Raw genomic sequence first — 20,294 nt, 5'->3', positions numbered from 1 at the left:
ACTTGGGGAGGAGAGAGGCCCTTGGGTTGGAGTGTTCCTAATGTTAGAGACTTGCTTTCCTGCCACCTTCCCTTGGCGTCCGTGGGTGTCAGCCTCCGTCCTCCACATCTCACAATCACCACCTCCCACTGATCCCTCTACCTGAGAACCCCTGGCATCCACCACCTTCCTCATCCCACTGCCCTGCCCAGACCCCACCCTCATCATGTCGTACCTGAAGCTACACTACTAGTTCCCAGCCCTGCTTTTGACCTCAGAATAAGGTTACACTTAGCCACATCTACAGTTCATCTTTCCCTGGGCTCCTCTTTGGCCCCTTCACCTCCCCGCCCATCCCCATTTTACCATCCAATCATAGCTAAACTGCGTATCCCCAGCCTCCTTTCTTCACTGTGTATTCCCCTCCTCACCCACCCTGCCCCATTGGCATGGTTCTCCCCCACGTCGGGAACCTTCCTCCCCAGGGTGAGAGCAAGGCTACCATCTATGAGATTCCACAACAACCTCAGCAAACCCCTTTCGTGGCACTATGAGAATCCTATGAGCATTGCCTCTTCACCCGCCTGCTTCCCCACAAGGTGGGCAGTCTAGGGACTGTGCCTAGCACTGTATGGGTTCTCAAACAAGGTATGCTGAAGAGATGGACAAAGAAGTTCCTTCTGTCACTGCTAGAGCCATGGGAAGGTGGCCCAGGTAGCTCCCGGGTGAGGAGAGAGACTTATGCATCGTATTTATTGGCTTCGAGAGTTCAAACTACAGGTGACAAGATAGTCAAGACAGGCTATGGACTGTAGCTAGGACCTTGACATTGCTACTTCCTGGTCCCTCTAGAGTCCCCAGTTGTTCATGAAAATTTTCCTGCCTCCAAACAAGGAGCCCTAACCCTAATTAACACTCACCCACATGCAGCACTCTTCCCCTGGCCTCAAAGGTGCTCAGAATTCACTAGCTACCATAAAGTTCAGCTGGTTCCCTGGTTCTTACCATAGTCATCCCCTGCAAGTCCAGGGACTGGCTTCTCTGGCATTGTCAGCTGCCAAGGCTCCCACCTGAACCTTTCAGGTTCTGCTCCTGAGCCAAGACTGCTTGACAAGTCCCGATCAGAGGCAGCTACCCCAGCACCAAAAGCAAACAGGAGTCTTCTTTTTAGCAGGCGCCTTGACGCTGTAGCCAGAGCTCGTTCACGCATATGATTTATTAACTAATTTAGCATGTAAGAAAAACATCTGCATTTTACTTTTATCATCTTGCCAGCAGACAGGCTGAAGACAAGATGTGTACTGCAGACTTGTTTAATAGGGCCTTAAACATTTCTTCTCACTTCCCCAAGCTTGTATGAGGCTATGGTTTCAGAGGTTGTCTGATTTCACTGACCTAACACAAACAAACCCCAAAGTAAAGCTCTCATCAACACATAAATACCACAGGGATGGTCAGGGTGGCCATAAAACCCATGTTGGCCAAGTCCCACTTTGAGAGCATGCTGGTTGCCAGGACTGTCTTGGAATTTGGGGAGTAAAAGGTACTCAGTTAGTTAACATTCTGAACTGAGCCTGGTTACCTTTTATTACATACAATTTTAAGATTTTCATTTAAAGGAATGTGAACTTGTAAGGATATTTGTTTTGGGCAAACACCAGTTGGATGATATAATGAGTATAATGGTGTCTCCCCAACAAAAAGATATGTTTAAGTCCTAATCCCCCATAACTCTGAATGTGACCTCTTTAGAAATAGGGTCTTTGCAGAGGTAATCAAGTTAAAATGAGGTCTGACTGGATGAGGGTAGCCCTAATCCAGTGACCGTCGTCTTTATGAGGAAAGGAAATTTGAACATAGAGACACAGACGCAGGGAAGACGGCCATGTAGAGACAGAGGCAGAGACCGTAGTGCTGTATCTACAAACCAAGGAACACTGAGGACTGCAGGAAGCCGCCAGGAGCAGAGAGGGAGGCTGGACACAGCATTGCCCACTGAGCCTCTAGAAAGTAACCAACCCTGTGGAAACCTCGATTTTGACTTCTGGCCTCCAGAACTGCAAGAAAATGTTTCTGGGCTTGTTTTTTGTTTGTTTGGTTTTTTTGTATTTTGCTTTTTCTGAGACAGGGTCTTGTGCTCTGTTGCCCAGGCTGGAGTGAAGTGGTACGATCACGGCTCACTGCAGCCATGACCTAGCCAGGCTCAGGTGATCCTCGCACCTCAGCCTCCCAAGTAGCTGGGACTACAGGCATGCACTTTCATGCCTGGACAATTTTTGTACGTTTTGTAGAGACAGGGTTTCTCCATGTTGCCAGGCTGGTCTTGAACTCCTGGGCTCAAGGGATCCACCCACCTCGGCCTCCCAAACTGCTGGGATTATAGGCTTGAGCCACTGGGCCCCGCCAGGTCCTGTTCTTTTAAGCCCTGTGTTTGGTGATTTCTCACAGCAGCCCTAGGAAACCAGTACAGATGGCCAAGGCCACATTGCCTCTGGCACTTGGGATGGTGGTGTCCCAGACCACTTGTGGCCGGTAGAATGGCACAGCCGGGAGGTGCTGGCCCAGGAGAAGAGAAGCCCAGCACAGCACCACACTAAACAGGTTCCCTAAGGTCTCTGGGTCTCTGTTTCTTCCCACACAAAGTGAAGGGACCTGACTGAAAAGGAAGCCCTCAGCGCCATTCTGTGTGTGTACGTGAGTCTTGAGCTCTAAAGTGGCGTCATTCTATATTTGCTGACCACAAATTTGGCAGCCTAACCATGCTCTCAAGTAGCATCTTCAGAACTATTGAGGCTAAGTGGCCCACACAGCCTGGGCACCAACACCCAACACTGCCCAGGGCCAGTGTAGGCACTGAAGGCCCCAGAGGTCTCCTGGTGCTGGCTTTGGTTCTCACAGCAACTTGAGAAGTCTGTGCCTGAACCCAGTTTTCTCTTTATTGGGCCAGAGACGAAACAGCCCCCTGGAAACTGTATCCCCATTGAACCTATATCTGCCAACGGACTTACAGCACTGGTTAGAGACACGTTTTCCCATGGGGAGCTCTTTGCATACCCCCTTTTGTTAGTATACTAGAAATTGTCATGTGGAGGGAGCAGCAGGTGTCTTGGCAAATATTTAGCCACAGGGAAGGATGCATTCAAATTCATTCCTCCCCGAGGTCTTTAGACAGCTCCACCAGCAGAGTTCTGGTGGAGGGAAGGAGACTTAGTCTGCTCATAGACTGGGGAGGTTCACAGGAATTCTATTACAACACCCTTTTCCTCAGTCCCCCAGGCACCCGGAATGAGATCTTGGTAATGTTTGCTAAGCTGCACTTTATTGAATACGGTTATTTCCCCAAAAGACTTTTATTCTGAGTTATACTCATGATTTCACCTCCTAGGGGCCAAAACATTTTCCTAGGAAGAAAGATCTCATTCCTCTATCCAAAGGAATAAAACTGGGGTTTCTCCAGGCCTCCAGATTTTAAGATTTGGGTTGGCAGTCACTAAGTATGTGCTCTGATGTCCCCCATCCTTACCCTCATTTCTTTTTGTTATTCTTGCCAGTTTAATAGTCTGTTTATAAGCTCCATGAAGTAGGGACTGAGGTCAGTCTTGCTCCCAGCATGGCACCCAGAGAAGGTTCCTGATAACTCCCTCTCCAGTGAGTAAGGAAGTGCCCTCCCTCACAGGGTCAGTGTGACACTGGCCTCACAGTGCTGGGAAGCTGGCCATGCATCCTCTGAGCTCACAGCAGGAAAGGGGTTTCAAGATGACGAATGTTGATGTAGACAAGCTGGAGTCAACCTCTCACCCCGAGATCTGTTTTGCAATCTATAAAGGGCAAAGGGGATCTCTTGCAAATATCTTTTAGGAGCCAAGAATTTGAACTTGCTACCCTGGCTGCTATAGTGGTGTGGCTTCTGTCCCAGCTGTAATGGTAAATTGGTGTCCCAAGTTGTTTCTGCTGAGCTCAGTGCCCATATGTGATCTCTCAAAATGGGCTGGCTCCAAGAACAGGCTTTCTGATGCTGAGGGTCAGCCACTTGGAGCCATAATAGGTTCTGCATATGTCAGTGGCATCACTTGGAACCATCACTCCTGAGTGAAGCCTCCAGCTTCAGGAACCCCCCGCCCCGGTCTTTTCCAGTCTCCACAAGCCACCTGCAGCTTACCACTCAGAGGATGGGGAACCGTGAACTGCTTCTTGCTGGTGCGGATGGGAAGGACGCTCTGCTTCTGCCTCAGGTCCTCCTTCCGCTGGGCTTTCCTCTGCTGGACCATGTGTTCGAGCTTTTTCAGCCGTTCTTGTGAGCGAGAAATGAACTGAGGCTTACGAACTTCCAGTGCTTCCTATGCAAAGCAAAGAAAATATGTCATTTTTAAGAGCAGTGACACACAAAGGCAACACATCTGTCTGATGGGGCCAAGAAGCTGATGGCAAGCATGACATTCCGAGACCAAAAGCCATGGTGCAAAAGTACGTCACAATTTTCTTCTACATCCTTGTGTAAAGAGGGTAACAGGCATGTTGACAACACAGGTCCTGGGGGTCAGGCCTGGCCAGCGCTGAGACCCCTGCTGCAGCAGGATTGACCGGCAACTGGCATCAAAGCCGGGAGTGTAGAGGCAACGTCTGCCCGTTCCTCTTTCTACCCTGCTGAGTCATTTGTTCCCAAAAGACAATCCAAGAGCCCTACATTCTGTATTCCAAAGAGACATGGGTGTGGAGGGAACGGAGGTGCTGAGTCACTTGCTTCTGTTGCACTTGGAAGCCCCAAGAAGCACAGACACAGATCATTCACTCAGTGTGAAAAACACGCCCTTTCAGGAGGCACCACAACTGCGGCCAAAGGAAACAGCTCCTCCTCCTGGGTAGAAAGAGTTGGGAGGAAGCCTTTGCCTATGCAGAAGGTTCTGTGAGCTCCACAAACCATGTCAGAGGTCCCTGTGTCTCCACTCCCACCTCCATGCACCGAGCCACCCACACAGGTCTCCTGAACAAGACTAACTGCCATTCCGCTGTGTCCCAGACACTGGGCTAGGTGCTCGATGTGTATTCATCACCTCGTGGAGTCCCACAGCTGTTCACGAAGGCAGGCATATTTCTTTCCATTTGACAGATACAAAAACTGAGGCTCATGGTAGTTTGTTAGATCACATGGTAACAACCCATCCGTGGGAACCCCATTCTTTTCCTGCACTGCTTTTTATGGTCTTAACTTACTATTCCTGAGTGTCTCTGCTCAAGTTGTCCCCGGCCTGAAGTACCACCCATAGCCATTGGTTCAAGTTCCATCTACCCCAGGAATCCCTGTTGAAATGTCCTGTTGAGTCAGAGCATGGTGCTTCACCGATGGGCCTGAGCAACAGTGAGTCACGCATTTACCTCGGTGCTAGGCTGTGAGCTCCAGGAAGTCATGGGCCATGTCTCATTAACAATGCATCACTCACATAGTAGGAGTCCTGCATGTATACGCTCAGCAAAGGCTCGCTGGGCGTGCTGCCATGACCAAAATGTTCCGCTGCTCCCTTCCTCTTCCTCTGGGAGTTCAGCGTGCCCAGGGGGAAGAAGTGTGGGCTCAGTCTGTGTCACATATGTGTCCCTGGCAGCTATGCTAGGGAAGAAGTCTTCTCAGCCAGCTCCCCACATGATGCCAGCCACCAGGAGCAGAGAACCACAAGGTATAAGTCACTGGATGTGCTGAAGCTTCAGGAGAGTTCCACGCCTAAAGAGATAACCCTTAGGAACAGACTGGTGGCTTACGTGTAGCTTCTGCCTCGGCTGCCCACCCCACCAAGAATGTCCTTGGAGACTTTGAGGGCAGCATGAATGCCTCACCCAGGTCCCACCAAGGCCCCCTGGGTACAGGAGCCAGCCAGTGGAGCCATCTCCACACCTGCAACTGCAGGGAGGTTTGCAAACTTATTAAGTGCCTTCCAAGAAGGTGTGGCTAGCTGTGCAATACAGTTAGCAGAGACTTTCTCTGAGGTTGTTTGCCCTCCTAATTTTTATTTCTCTGTATTTTTAAACTTTATAAAATGTATGCATACTACATTTTATAAAGCAATTGGGAAAAGATGCCAAACTAAAACTTTCCTATCCTTCCATTCACGACCATGTGACCTTGGGCAACTTCACCTCTCAAAGGCTCAGTGTCCTCATCTGAAGACACTGAGATCTGGAGCTCCTACAGGCTCCTACCTCCTGGGAGTCTTGTATGGATTGGAGGCACTGATGCCTAGGAAGTGACCTGTGGAAGGCTGGAGCATCCATCACTGCCGCTGTCACTGTCACTACTGATAGTATTTGATCTTCATTCTAACCTGGAGGAGTCAGTGTCATTGTCTCCATTATTCAAACAGTGACAGAGTAGCCCAGAAAGCTTAGGGGACCTGCCCAGTCACATAGCTGCTATGAAGTGAAATCAGGTTTCCAGCCTCAGAGGTGGAAGTGAGGGAGTGTGTGCTCACGGACTCCCTAGGAAACCTCTCCCTTTGGCACGAATCAAGCTACGACACACAGAAGGCCTTACTTGCAAGGTCAAGGATCTTGTAGGCATTTGCTGAGGCTCAGAACAGTCTTCGGACAGGCCAGGGCTCCCTGCTGTCTCAGGGGGTGCTGGCGAGGGTGCTGCTGTGGCGGGCTCAGGCGTGGTGGGGTCCTCACTCTTCTTACATTCCTTTATTTTTACAACCAAGTCACAGCACGTGTAATCTCCTAGGAGAGAAGATTTAGAATCCCATTTAGAGGGCACCAAGTGATTTTCGCCTGACTCCTCAATACCATTAGACACAGAAGACAATTTTGAAAATAGAAACGCCAGTGGATTATTAATGGGCCTCGTTAAGCTGACAAGATCATGCCTCATCACAGAGCCCCCGGCCGCCCTGGTCACAAGGAAGAGCATTTGCATTCAGCCAGACTTCAGGACCGGCTAATTATGCCAGGGAGGTATTCCCTAGGCTTCTGATGGTTAGGATGGCTTTGCTCAAAATGAAAAGAAACTTTTCTATTCAGTGCTTCATATTAAGTGTGTCCTGTCCAATTATCACAGTTGGGTTGTTTTGGGACAGTGTATTAATCTACCCAGTGCTTGCTACACTGATGATATAAGGACAGAGCGCTGGTATTCAATTAGAGAGCCCTCCGCTGTACTTGCTGGAGACGACCACTGGCTTTGCATAAGCAATTGGGATGACTTCTTGCTCAAGGCTGGTTTTGGGCTCTTCCCGGGGCCATTTTGACTTTCCCTTGTGGAAAAGGTCCGGACATGAATGGATCCAACAGCATCTCAGGCAGGACCGTTTCTGATGGATTGGGGATTAATGAGTATTCACTGGGCACTTACGGGCCTCAGCCTGCAACACAACGTCCTTCACTCTGTCCTTAGTCCACCCCTCCCATATGAGCCCCACTGCTTGCCTCACTGCATCTTCCCCTCAACACAGCGCCCTGAAACCACCCCGGTTCTGAAACGCATGGCAGCCTGTCCCTCACTCCTCACCCACAGGCTCGCCTATCTTCACAAAGCCCCTTTGATTCCTCTGCCCAGTGGACTCCCACCTCCAGGCTGAGTCCAAACCTTCCAAAAGCCTCTTTCCCCTTCCCAAGGCAGGACCCATCCCTGCCTCTGCTACGTCACCCCAGGGAACACACGTCGCTCACTCAGCAGCATCTATAACCGGGGGAGGGGTTGGAAGATGATGTTTTCACCCCACCAGCGAGGACTCCCTTGAGGGCTGGACCATATCATATCCACCCTCCTTCTCTCCACAGCACCAGGCTAGGTGCCCAAAAGGAGCTCATTCTGTGGCGAGTGTGGAGGTGGCCTTCTAGAGGCTCACCTGTCCGTGGGATGCATCTCCACAATTACAACGACTATAACTCACTATTTATGCCTGGGTCGTCCCTTGCCTGGATCAGTTGTCCAACCTCTGCTCAAGACCCACCCACAGTTCCTGTTACCTACAAGCCCAAGCCAAGTGGACTTTTCATGGCCATTCACGGTGGGCATCCCACCAGCAGCGGTCGCTTTGGAGTCTCTAACAACAGCACACCACTTAGGTTTCCAGTCATGCTCTTTCATTTTTCTGAGCATTTGCTCTGGTTCCTTCTGGAAAATTTCCCTGTGACCACTCTGCCCCACCCACCGCCTGTCTCCCGCTGCCCCTTCAGGCCTAACACTAGCCCAACCCCCTCCTGTGGAGTTAAACTTGCCTTCTGCCACACTGCTTCCATGTCTTCTTGTGAGCACGTTTTCTAGTTCACCCTGTACACAGGGGAGGAAGCCACAATTTCTCCGCCTCCTTCTCCATCATTCTCCCCAGCACCAGAACCAGAAACCCCAGGGCCAACCCTAACATTCCCACCTTTTCACTGCTCAAAGACCCATCCCTGGATCCCGAGCGTCTCTGCAGCCGCGGCCCCTCCTGCACAGTGACTCCACGCTCTCCTCGTCGGCTGGGCCTCAGGCCCCAGCCGCGCTCCTCTCCCATCTGCCCTCCACATTGCACACGAGGCAGTAGTTTCCTCTCGAGCAAATCTAATTATGTCTCTTCCTTTTCAAAGGCTTGGCTCTGCCTTCAATCCAGACTTCCTAAGTGAGTTTAGAAAGGCCTTCCAACCTGATGCACGTGACCCCTGCAGACTCACGCCAGCCACTGCTACCTCCACAACCCTTGGGTCCTGGCCCGACCCTCTGCAGGTCCCCACATCAACCACGTTCTTCCTGTCCCAGCTCCTTGTTTCGTGTGTACCTTTCCCTGTGCCCTCAGGTCTGATTTGAAAACGTCAAATATACTTTCAAGTTCCTGCTCAAATCACTTCCCTGGCAAAGGTGCCTCTGCACAGACCCTCCTTGGAGTGTCAGGGGCTGTCCTCGGCTTCCCCATGGCCCATCACACAGACAGAACTATGCTGCTGTTTCCTGCACCACCTGAGAGCCTAGAGGGCAGGGGATATAAAGCACAGCGTCTGGCATGCAGTAGATGCTTAATAAATGCTTCTCTAAACGATTAATGAATGAGAAGCTAGGGATTAACTTGGGTTCCAGGTGAAATTACTTTTATCAATTGCCATAACCAATTTAAATTTTATAACCCAAGCTGATGTCTTTCTGTCCTTTTCCGTAGTTCTTAGAGAACATCTTTAGAGGGATAGGAAATATAAATTTTCCTGCTGACATAACCAGGTGCCACAGGACGTTTTTCCAATGTGCTCTTATGTCCTTTCTATATCACTGTTGCACCATTCAGTAGTGGTCAGCAACTTGACGCCCAGAGAAATGACGACTGTGTCCTAATTCTTGGTTTCTTCTTCTGTGGGAGGCTGAGTTTGGGACCTACCTTTTGGGCACGTGAGTTCCAGTGTCTCATGCTTGTTAAGTGCTGGGCACCTGTGGGAGCCTCGCGCCTTAGTCATTATCCCTGCTCGTTAGTCACGGGGCACAGTCAACACAGCGGACCTGCTGCCTTCAGAGCAGCCACACACACCTGCATCTCCAACTTTCCTTAGCTGAGCCTGGGAGTCTGCTGTGCACCTGGGTGTGGTCTTCTCTCAGCCACAGTGGGTACTGGCCTTGCACACAGTGGGCTTGGAAAATCCCTGACCCACATAGGGCTGCCTCCTAGGTGCTTGGGAGGTTCTTACGTGGCAACAATTTGTCCCCTCTCTGCTCTCCCAGTTGGAGAAGGGGAGGCTTCTTCAGGTGAACAGTGACTGTATGCACAAGGTCCAAGTAGGCAATCAACAACTTTTTATTGACTGTCAAGACAGAATGATGTCACCCACCACCCTCGCTCCTTACCTTTGGGGAACTTGCTTTCTATCTGAACACCATTGTCTTCCTGTGGAGATGCACATACATCTTGTAAGGGGCAAAGAAACCCAGGAAAAAGGATTCTGGGTTTCAGGAAGCTTTGATGTCGTCCCTCTGTGGGTTCAGAAAGGTCTCTAGACAGACAGTCATCGCTTGGAGAGCTATCCCCAATGGGAAGGAAATGTCTAGTGGGCTTCTGTTCCACTGGAGGAGCAGACAGAGTCATGCATACTTCTCCTTGCTGCCTCTTGCTGCTTCCAGAAAATACTTTTGTGTGTACTAAAAATAAAATGAGAATTGTGCTCAAAATCTCTTGTGAATCCAATCTGAAGTACTGACATCTACCGCACATGGTGCTTTTCTTGGGACAAACTTGAGGGGGAGTACAGTACTGCAAGTTCAGTTAGGAGCTCCATCTCTATACAGGGCTGTCCTGGATTGGGCTTGAAAGAGACTGTGCTCGGTGGTGTCCTTAGGAACTCATATTACATTATCTTCAGTGAGCAAGAGAGTGAGTTAGCACCTTGATTCTGGGGCCAGAGTACCTGAGTTCAAATCCCACCTCTGCTACATTTAAACTTTCCAGCCTCACCTATAAAATTGAGGTGAGGCAATAATATAATGAACTAATATTAAATTATTTATTATTATATTATTTAGGTTTCTGTAATAAGTTTATTTCTATAACAAATTATATATTTTATATAATTTATATGATATTATATATAACAACATATCTATATTATATAAATCTCAAACATGAAAATTGAGGTAATGTTATAATGAAATAGTAATTTATATAGAGTGTTTAGCACAGTTCCTGATGCACAATCAGCTTTGAACAAATGTTCGTTATGATTACTATTGCAGAAGCATTGGTGCCGAGTTACGTACTATGGCAAATACAGAGGTAGGAAACAATTTATCGGGTCAATGTGCATAGCTCTAATAAAGCGGTGGGTTTAAAGACGTGTACAACATGTCACTTGTTCCCACATTGTACTATCAAAAGCCTGGGAACCACCCTATGTCCATTGATAGGGGACTAATTAAATAAATGATGGTACATCCATGCTCTGCAACGGTTAAAAAGAATGAGGCAGATGCTCTTGTGTGGATGTGGGTTAATCTGTAAGATACATTATCTAGTGAACAAAGCAAAATGCAGGACAATGTGTTTCCCCAGTAAATGCTTTTAGACTCAGATCTCTCTCAAAGGACACAGAACAGGCAGGAGACTGTTGTCTCAGGAGAGGGCAATGTAACACTAGGAATTGGGAGTGGAAAACAGGCTTTCTTTCCACCACCCATTTTGTACTCTTTGATTTTTTTAAACCTCTTTTATTTTGGAATGCCCTATACATTTTTAAAAGAGTTATTCTTTTTAAATAAGGGAGGGACTGCACCAAGTTGTCAGCCCCCCATGCTGATGCCACCCAAGAGAAATGGCCCCACCATTGCTGCCAGTGGGAATGCGTCCTAGCCTTCCTGTGTGTTGGGACAGAAAACATATTGGGAATCCCCGGAATAATAAAAGTTATAAGAATATTCTTGCTATGTTTTCTCAAATGTCTTATATATAAAAAGGAATTGAGCTCATGACTACCAACCTCTCTCATCAATTTCTCAGAAGTCTGTCATTTGTTCTACCCCCTCTGTCCTGGAGTCCCCACTGCTCCAGCCAGTGGAAGCAGGCTGTGTGGGGCAAGGCCAGGCTGTGTAGTACAGAGGGAAGAGCGAAGACTCTAGGGCTAGAGGGCCCCCAAAGCACCTTGCTGGCCGTGGGATCCAACACAGGTGAGGCCACCTGAGAGCCATCAATTTTCTTATTCACCAAGAGGGGAAACCCAGCTTTCCATGTTCTTACATGCAAATAAACAGAATGTAGGTCAAAAGTGCCTGCAGGCCCCAGTGTTGGATGCATAGAAAGTACCAAAAAGAAAGAAATTGTTATCAGCCTTTGTCATTTGGAGATGTTTGTCTACCTATTGTAAAGTTGGCTTTGCTAAACTGTACAGAAAAATGTTTCCAGACTCTTATTTCAAAACATTGGTTCTGTTTAAGTACAAAAGATTGCAGACAGAAAAAGCCCAAAAATAGTCATATACCACCTTCTTTTGTTAGAGCTCTCTGACAGAATCAAAAACCAAATTAGTTATCAGTGATGCAGTCTCAATCTGCCAGAAGATAGGGATCCATCCTGGAGTTAGATTTGTTTAAATTAACTATTTATTTATAGATTTATAAGATCAACCGATCAATATTTTAATCTATCTATCTATCATCTATCTATTCATCTATCTCTGGTTTACTGTAACTTTTTATGTGAATGAGCTTATGTAAGTCAGATATTCAGGCTGTGACTTGAAAGAGTTAAAACAACTCAGAGAAAATGGAAGGCAGTTAGTGCACCGCAGAAAAGAAATATGCAGCCAAAGAGGGACTTTTCTGACAACTGATTGATCAGGTCTCATTTCGTGCGTTCTGAAACGTACAATCATCAGCTGTGCAGTCACCCTCAGGTGGACCCTCGCAGGACAAGGCGGCACGTGTGCTCTTCTCCTCTCATGCACTCCACGTGTGGGTGGGACTGAGCGTTCTCTGTTCATGCCCAACATTCTAAACTGCATCACCCCAGCGAGGACCCACGGCCACCGCAGGCTCTGGCCACCTCAAGAGCAGCCTGCCAACGAAGTCACCTATCCCAGGCATTTCCATCCACTGGACGGGCGTTCAAAGCCCCGCTCCTGAGTCTGCCACATGGAGAGGGCTAGGCCTTCATGACTGTTCTTTAAATAGAAACATTCCCCATATCCCCTTTTCTCATGCCACAGCGCAACAATCTCACAAACTTGATTATCCCAGAATTGAGCTATGCAGCAGGAAGCGAACAAAAACCAACCAAAGGATTCTGCCCAACAGTTGTAAATTCCTTCTATTGAACTCATATCCTTGACTCATAGAAGAGCCCCTTGGGTCATGATGCGGTACCCATTTATGCCTTCCTCAAGTTCACTTTTACTGCAAAATACATTATATTTACAATGTAAAGATATTAAACAGAGCACCCACAAAGTTACCTCCTAGATTAAGAAGTGGAATATTTCCGGGGCTTCAGACATCTGAGCTGCTCTTGGATGGCACCCACCCACATTCTACGAGACAGGACCACTCACCTCAACTGTGGGTTACTCCACATTCCTTTTGTCTCTAATTTTCCCACCTATGTAGCTACCCTTAACCAATATGTTTTGATACCAAAATTCTGACTAGCAAGTACAAAGCTAGCTTTTTTTTTGGTATTAATACATTTTGTTTTTTTTTTTTGAGACAGAGTCTCGTTCTGTCGCCAGCTTGAAGTGGCACAGTCTCGGCTCACTGCAACCTCCGCCTTCTGGGTTCAAGCAATTCTCCTGCCTCAGCCTCCTGAGTAGCTGGGATTATAGGTGCCCACCACCATGCCCAGCTAATTCTTGTATTTTCAGTGGAGACGGGGTTTTAATATGTTGGCCAGGATCGTCTTGATCTCTTGACCTCATGATCTCCCCGCCTCAGCCTCCTAAAGTGCTGCAATTACAGGCATGAGCCACCACGTACAGCAAAAGCTAGCTGTTTTAAGGTAAGGACATCATTGTATCTGTTAGATAAAAGCTTCCAGAGGAGGCTTCAGCAGGTTGGCTGGGCCATAGCTTTCATGTGAGTTTATAGGATATGATGCTGGGGAAGAAAGTAGCAAGCGATGAATGAGTCCTGGACATCAGGGAATGATCACGGTTGGCATCAGGCAGGGCTGGCATGTGTCCGGGCATGCTGGCAGGCAGGAGTAGCATCAGGGGAGCAGGCTTGTCTGGATTTTCTGTTCCTGACCTCACCATGTTCAACTGTAGGCCTTAGGGATAAGTTCACCTGCAGTGAAATGTGAGCCCTATGGAAACCCATGCAGGGCAGGGACTGGGGGTGGTGGAATTTCAAGGACCTCAATGACACATCATCAAGAACAGCCGAGAAGAGGCATGTATCTGGGCTAGGTGGGGACACTGCCAGCCCATGCAGGTCCTTAGGACAACATGAGAAAAAGGTGGGTCTTTTTCAGGACATTTTACCTCCATTGGCCAGAAAATGCCGCCATTAGCCAATCTGATAGAAGAAGATACTTTACTGTGTCTCTCCAAATATTGTACAAATCTTTGATGTTCTTATACGAGCCCCTGTTGAGCCAGTGGCTCCCCACACGCACACAGTTCTCATAACCATGGCAATTTTGTTCACAGTAGAAAACCAGAAAGCATGAGTGGTTGCTAAGGAGAGAAACCAGTATCACAGCAAGACTGTCAGTCACATCTCAGAGGAAGAGCAAGAAACTATGAAAAGCAGACACGCGAGCCAGGAGGATACAGCTGCCCCAGGAACTTTAATAGCCGAAGGCAGGTAAATAACATACAGAACTCGCAGTAGAATCCTTTATATCCAGATTAGTTTAAATTGTGTTAAAGGTATTCTCGTATTGAAGATGAAACTTAGCTCTTTAGAACATTCATTCATTCAGGAAGAGAAAGATTGTCTCTGAGGTTTTGAGTCAGCTCTGTACAGCCTCCTGCCCTCTTAAAACAGACTTCAACCAACCACTCAACCAAAAAGACCTTTCTGAACAAAGCAGGCCTCCCTGAGTGTAAACCACACATTTCCTCCATATGCTGATGTTCCGGGTGGTGACGTTTTCTCCCTGCAGAATCTGGGCCATCTTACAACCAACTGTGTCTTAAGAGCTCCAGTAACCCAAGCTTGTGTCATTGTCTCTGGGCCATCAACATAAACATCAATTTCTCAACTCAGCTGCAGGGTGGCCCTCAGCATCTCCTAAGAGCCTTAATGCTCTTTGCCATGAACACAAGCAGCCCCAGACTGCCTTCTGCCCTCAACACCTTTGCAAAGCTCTCAGGTCTGCATTTCATACGTAGCGTCTCACCTCTTCCTCTCACCTGGGTTCTCCTCCAGCCAGCCCCAAAACTACAACATCTAACTGGAAACCAGTTAAGAGAGGTTGGCAGGCTTGGGTGTCTGTTGAACACCCACTCTGCATAGGCACCTGCAGGTGAGTTGAGAACTCTTTTGCTGTGTCCTTTTGGCAAGTGAGAGGCTGCCGCAGAGGGGAAGGAAGGCATTCTGTTGCATGTTGTGTGCTGCGGGGGGGGAGGTATTCTTCTGCACGTTGCATGCTGCAGAGGTGGGGAAGGCGTTATTCTCCATGTTGCATACTGCAGGGGGAGGCATTCTTTTGCACGTTGCGTACTGCAGTGGCGGGAAAGGCATTCTTCTGCAGGTTGCATGTTGCAGGGGGGGAAGGCATTCTTCTGCATGCGGTGTCCTGCAGCGGAGGGAAAGGCATTCTTCTGCAGGTTGCGTGCTGCAGAGGAGCAGGGAAGCATTCTTTTGCATGATGCATGCTCATCCGTGGACATGGAGGCCACGAAAGAGGAAGGAAGAGGCAGTAACAATGAGCACTCTAATCGCACAGCTTTTCAAGCAAGTGTTGTTTGCTTTATTCTTTTACTTTTAAAGGAGAGAGAAAACCTAAAACCACCTCCAATTACAATACATGGAAGATGAAATAAAATAAAGTCAAGTTAATTTGTAGCCTTTTAAGAAACAAGAGGTTGAGTGTAGTGGCTCAAACATGTAATCCCAGCACATTGGGAGGCTGAGGCAGGAGGATTGCTTGAGCACAGGAGTTCAAGCCCAGCCTGGGCAACATAGTAAGACTCTAACTCTACTAAAAAACAAACAAACAAACAAAAAAAAACAACTAGCCAAGCATGGTGGTATGTGCCTGTGGTCCGAGCTACTCTAGAGGCTGAGATGGGAGGACCACTTGAGCCCAGCAGTTCGAGGCTGCAGTGAGTCGTGACGGCACCACTTCACTCCAGCCTGAGTGACAGAACGAGACTCTGTCTCAAAAAAAAAAAAATACAGAAAGGAAAAAAGCAAAGAAAGGAAGAAGAAAAAGAAAAGAAACAGAGAGAAAAAAAGAAAAGAAAAGAAAACAGAACAGAACAAGCGTTTTACATGGACAAGGCTGGTAGATATTTTTTCTCCCTTTTTTTTTTTTTTTTCGGTTAAGGCTTCAACTTTTGGCTGCAGGTTAAAACTTTATTTCCTCTTATGGGATCGGGTCTCCATTTGGTATCGCTGTATTTCACCGCATCCAGACTTCTGTTCAAAATCAACCGATAATTGTTTCAGCACATTTCTCTTCAATTTCTATGTAGTGGCATTGCAGCCCAGGAAGGGAGTCAGAAAAGGTAGAAGGAGGCAGACAGCAAATGGGATAAACAGCTCCCGGCAGAGAGGACGGAAGCAGTGAGCTGCGTTACCCACAAAGATGATCCACAGCAAAAGCGGAGCTGGAGCTGGCGCCACTGGGAAGAAGAAGGAGAGAGCAGGAATGGGAATGCCAAGGAGGACAGCCAACCTGAAAATCTACCCGCAGGGATGAAGGGGCACCAGTGGGGCTAGAGGAAGCAGACATGGAGGGGGCCTTTCCTCGCCAGAAAACCAGACTTCCTACAAATACCTTTCTAGACAGTAAACAGATTTCTTCTGCCACAAACGTCAACCATTAGAACCTTTTCTCCCTCAAGCAGCAGACCTCAGGGGCAGAGAGGCTGATGACCAAGAAATCAGACTGACTTGTAAACAGAGGTAGTGATATATGAGAAGAGGCTTCCTTCTTTTGGGAGCTTGGGCAGATGGTCAGGAAGGGAGAACCATAGTTAAGATGTCAATACGGTGTTAGGATACTATTATGCAAATTCAGTGATCAGAAGCACTCTGTGTATTCAGAGAAAAAGGGAAAAAAAACCAGTATATTCAATGTTATTGTTCTAGTGTCAAGTTTCAAGGTACCATGTGGGCAATTGTGCAGGCAACTCTCATTTGCAGTAAAGACTCACATGCAGTTGTTGCAAAGTAGGAATATATGTATCAATCCACACGAAGAATCTCTAGAAAGGACTGGATAACTAGCCAGTTCTAGTTATCCATTATTATTCTGTTGTTAGATAGTTATGATTATTCCAATAATGTCATATACCTAGAGATCTTCAGGTTGATGAACAGAAGTCTTAAAACATAACAAAACTATTTGGAAGGCAGAAATAAAACACACATACACACACACACGTGCACACACTCATGCCTGTCTGCTTCCTAATAACAAGATTACTTCGACTACATTGCGAATCATGATCAATAGAAACAAGTTCCAATTAAATATTAGATCACATCTTTCTACCTTCCTTTCAGGAAGTACAGTCCCAGAAGATCAGTTACCCTACAGTCCTTTATCCCCAAAGCATGGCTCAGATTCCAGAAGCACACAGGAAAATAACTTTAAGCTTTTCTTAAAACTCATTGCTAAAGTTTCCAAAAGTGATCCTTCAAAGTAATAATTATTTCATACATTTCAATAATTACTTTCATTAAGACATTTCCATTTAAAACATCTTTTTCTAAAGTATAAAAGCAATAAATGATCACTGTAAAGAAAATCTGACCTACAGAAAAGTATTAAAAATTAAAATACTGACAATCTGACACTCCCAAAATGCTCACAGTATGTGTCTCTGGGAGCTATGACATATTTCTAGTATATTAATATATGAGTTTTTTCCTTCATTTCTTTCATTTCCACTTTGGATACAGCTTGTCACTCACCTGGGTCACCCTCTCTCATACTCATATCCACTGACATCTAAAAGCACAGGTTCAGTGAGACATGCCTGTTTGGGAGTGGAGCTGGGGTGCTGGGCTCCTTGCTATGGATGGTTCTCCTTTCTTGGTGCCTGGCAACTTCAGCAGGCTTTCATGTCTCCTCCCACTCTTGCTTTCCTGGGTACTCTGACAATTACCAAGCAGACAATGCTGCATGTTAAAAATTGGAAGAAAAAAAAATCAAGGTAATCTTCCAGGCGTTGAAGGGAACAGCGCAGAGGAATGTTGACCAAGGTCACCACAGAGTGAAATGTCTGCTCAGGACCAGATGGTCATCCCAGAACTACCGGACATGTACGTGCACACATGCATGCGTGTGTGTGTGTCTGTGTGTGTGCATGTGCATGAGTGTACGCATGCACACGTGTGTGTGCGTGTGCATGAGTGAAGAAAGGAGGTGGCTTCCATGTCAGACTTTTAACCTACTACCCTCATCTGAGGGTACTGAGCTTTTAGTATTCCAGGGAGGGAAGAAACAAAGTTTTTCTGTGAGTTTCTCCTGCTCCCTCAAATAAATTTTGTGACTTCTTTATCTTCAATTTAACTATTTATTGAGTACCTACTATGTGCCAGGAAATGTTATAGGGCACTTGGGATGCAACAGTGAAAAAAAACAAAATTCTCGCCCTCATGCCTCCTATATCCAATGGCCATCATCTCCATGCCAGCCCCACATTCATACAACCACAGCTGCTTCACCTCTGAGCTTGTAGATTAAAGCCTCTTACTCTCTGACTACATCCACTAACTCTTCCAGAACACAGAACACTACTCTGTTAATGCCTTTTACTCAGAATCACTGAGCCCTCAAGTCCCCAGCACCTCTGTTGCCAGGCACAGCTGGTTGCCTAACTAATATCCATTTTTGCTTTTTTTTGTTTTAACTCAGAAAACCCCCCATTTTGTTCAAGATGGCAATGGTCCTAGTTAAAAACATTTTGGCATCATAGGCCACTGCTCTGGTCAGTGAAATATAAGTGGAAAAAGTCCTTTGGGAGAACTGAGCAGGTCTTGAGAGGAGATAGTCCACAGTATGTAGTATGGATGTGGATGTGATGGCTGGAGTCCTGGCAACTACTTTATGAGCATAATAATGAGAGCCACACCTAAAGGAAAATGGAATAGAAAGGAAGGGGTCAGAGCCATACCCTTCCCCAGGCTACCTACCTCTGGATTTTTTTTTTTTTTTTTTACAATAGATACACTCTTACATTTTTAAGCCACTGCTTTTTGAGTATCTAGTTACTCAGAGTTAAACACAAGTCCTAATTGATCTATCAAGGCATAAGAGTAGATAGATTCATGGTAGCATAGAGCACAATCACATGGCATATTTGTTAAAACTCAGACTGCTGGGCCCACTCTGGGGTTTCCAGTTTAGTATATCAGAAGTGAGCCCCAGAAATGTTCATTTCTGAGCTCCCAAGTGATGCTGATGCTACTGCTTTGAACCATACTTTGAGACCCACATGGTTAGGTTTCATTGCAGCGAAGAAACAAAGAACAGAAGCAAGCAGATTTTGGTGGCACAGTGCCTTGCTACTAAAAAGGTGGTACACAAACCAGTAGCATTGACCATGCCCAGGAACTTGCTAGACACACGGGATCCGAGACCTCACCTCAGAACCACTGAATCCGAATCTGCATTGTAACCAGTTCCCAAGTGGTTCACATGCGTGTCCATGTCTGAGGAGCAAGACCTGTTATATGGCCCGTGCAAGCCTGGGGGGCTCTGTCCATCGCGGTCATTCAGGAACGTCAAGGAGGCTCCATCTGCCTCCTTGACTATGGGCGCTGAAAGGAGTGGATGGAATGGATCATTGCACTGGCCCATCAAGGCTTCACTCCAGGTGAGTCACATCACTCAGGACTACATCAACCATTAATGTCAGGGTGGCGGGTATGCAATCCCATCAGGTTCCCAGAAAGAGAACAAGAATGAGAACGAACAATTTAAGGACTCCTACAGTCAGCCTGGCTTTCTTCTTTCCTGTCCTTCAACTAGTCTCAGAAAAAGGACTACAGAAATTTAAAATAGTATAAGTACAAATGTATCTGCTAGAACAAAACACAAACCTTCTTAAATACCAAAACAAAATAAACGAAATATGTAATTTCAAATTACATATGAAAATAGTAATTTCACATGTAGCAAAGAATACATATCTTGGAAAGAAATATAGCAAGTATGAAAAAATAAAAATAATTATTAAATTATGATAGTGTTGACACCAAACATCGGTCATATCAATAAATGTGTTGTGGTTTTTTTGTATTTTTTTTTTTTTAGTAGAGACGGGGTTTCACCGTGTTGGCCATGATGGTCTAGATCTTCTGATCTTGTGATCTGCCCGTCTTGGCCTCCCAAAGTCCTGGGATTACAGGCGTGAGCCACCACGCCTGGCCTATATCAATAAATGTGAATGGACTTAACTTATCTTTTAAAAGAAAAAGACTTTCAATGTGGCTTGTAAAACAAGGGAACTTTGGCAATGCCTGACAAAGCCACATCTGAACATATCTTGCAATTCAGCAATTCCCCTACGAGGATTCCACTCTGATGAGGCTTACGAAATGGCCTGCAGGCCTCCCCCAGCATCATCAGCTCCTTTGCTTTGTCCTCTGTCAGCAAGTAAGCCAAGGGCAAGCCTTAGAGATCTAAGGACGAGGGGTGAGGCCAGTGGGGAATAATGGCCCTTCCATAGAACGAATGGACATCATTTTGATTTGCATTTGGGCA

At 46.8% G+C, this 20,294-nt stretch overlaps 1 protein-coding gene across 7 annotated transcripts in view; it reads right to left on the bottom strand.

Moving 5' to 3' along the window:
• C11H10orf90 (chromosome 11 C10orf90 homolog) overlaps nt 1-20,294 on the bottom strand; it is a 244,148-nt gene that overhangs the window by 22,255 nt on the left and 201,599 nt on the right. For 6 of the 7 annotated variants that reach the window (XM_021943836.2, XM_017944432.3, XM_017944430.3 and 3 more), the window contains 3 exons: nt 9,773-10,063; nt 6,500-6,684; nt 4,139-4,316 (listed from right to left, as the gene is read on the bottom strand). In XM_021943836.2, coding sequence (XP_021799528.2) covers nt 4,139-4,316; nt 6,500-6,684; nt 9,773-10,063 — 654 coding nt within the window. The remainder of the gene's footprint in view (nt 1-4,138; nt 4,317-6,499; nt 6,685-9,772; nt 10,064-20,294) is intronic. The other variant, XM_021943837.2, reaches the window with a different exon arrangement.

Source organism: Papio anubis, chromosome 11, assembly GCF_008728515.1.
Source record: "Papio anubis isolate 15944 chromosome 11, Panubis1.0, whole genome shotgun sequence".
In the NCBI taxonomy this organism is placed as follows: Eukaryota; Metazoa; Chordata; class Mammalia; order Primates; family Cercopithecidae; genus Papio; species Papio anubis.
Note: the sequence above shows the minus strand (reverse complement) of the source record. Positions and strands in the feature narration are given on the sequence as shown.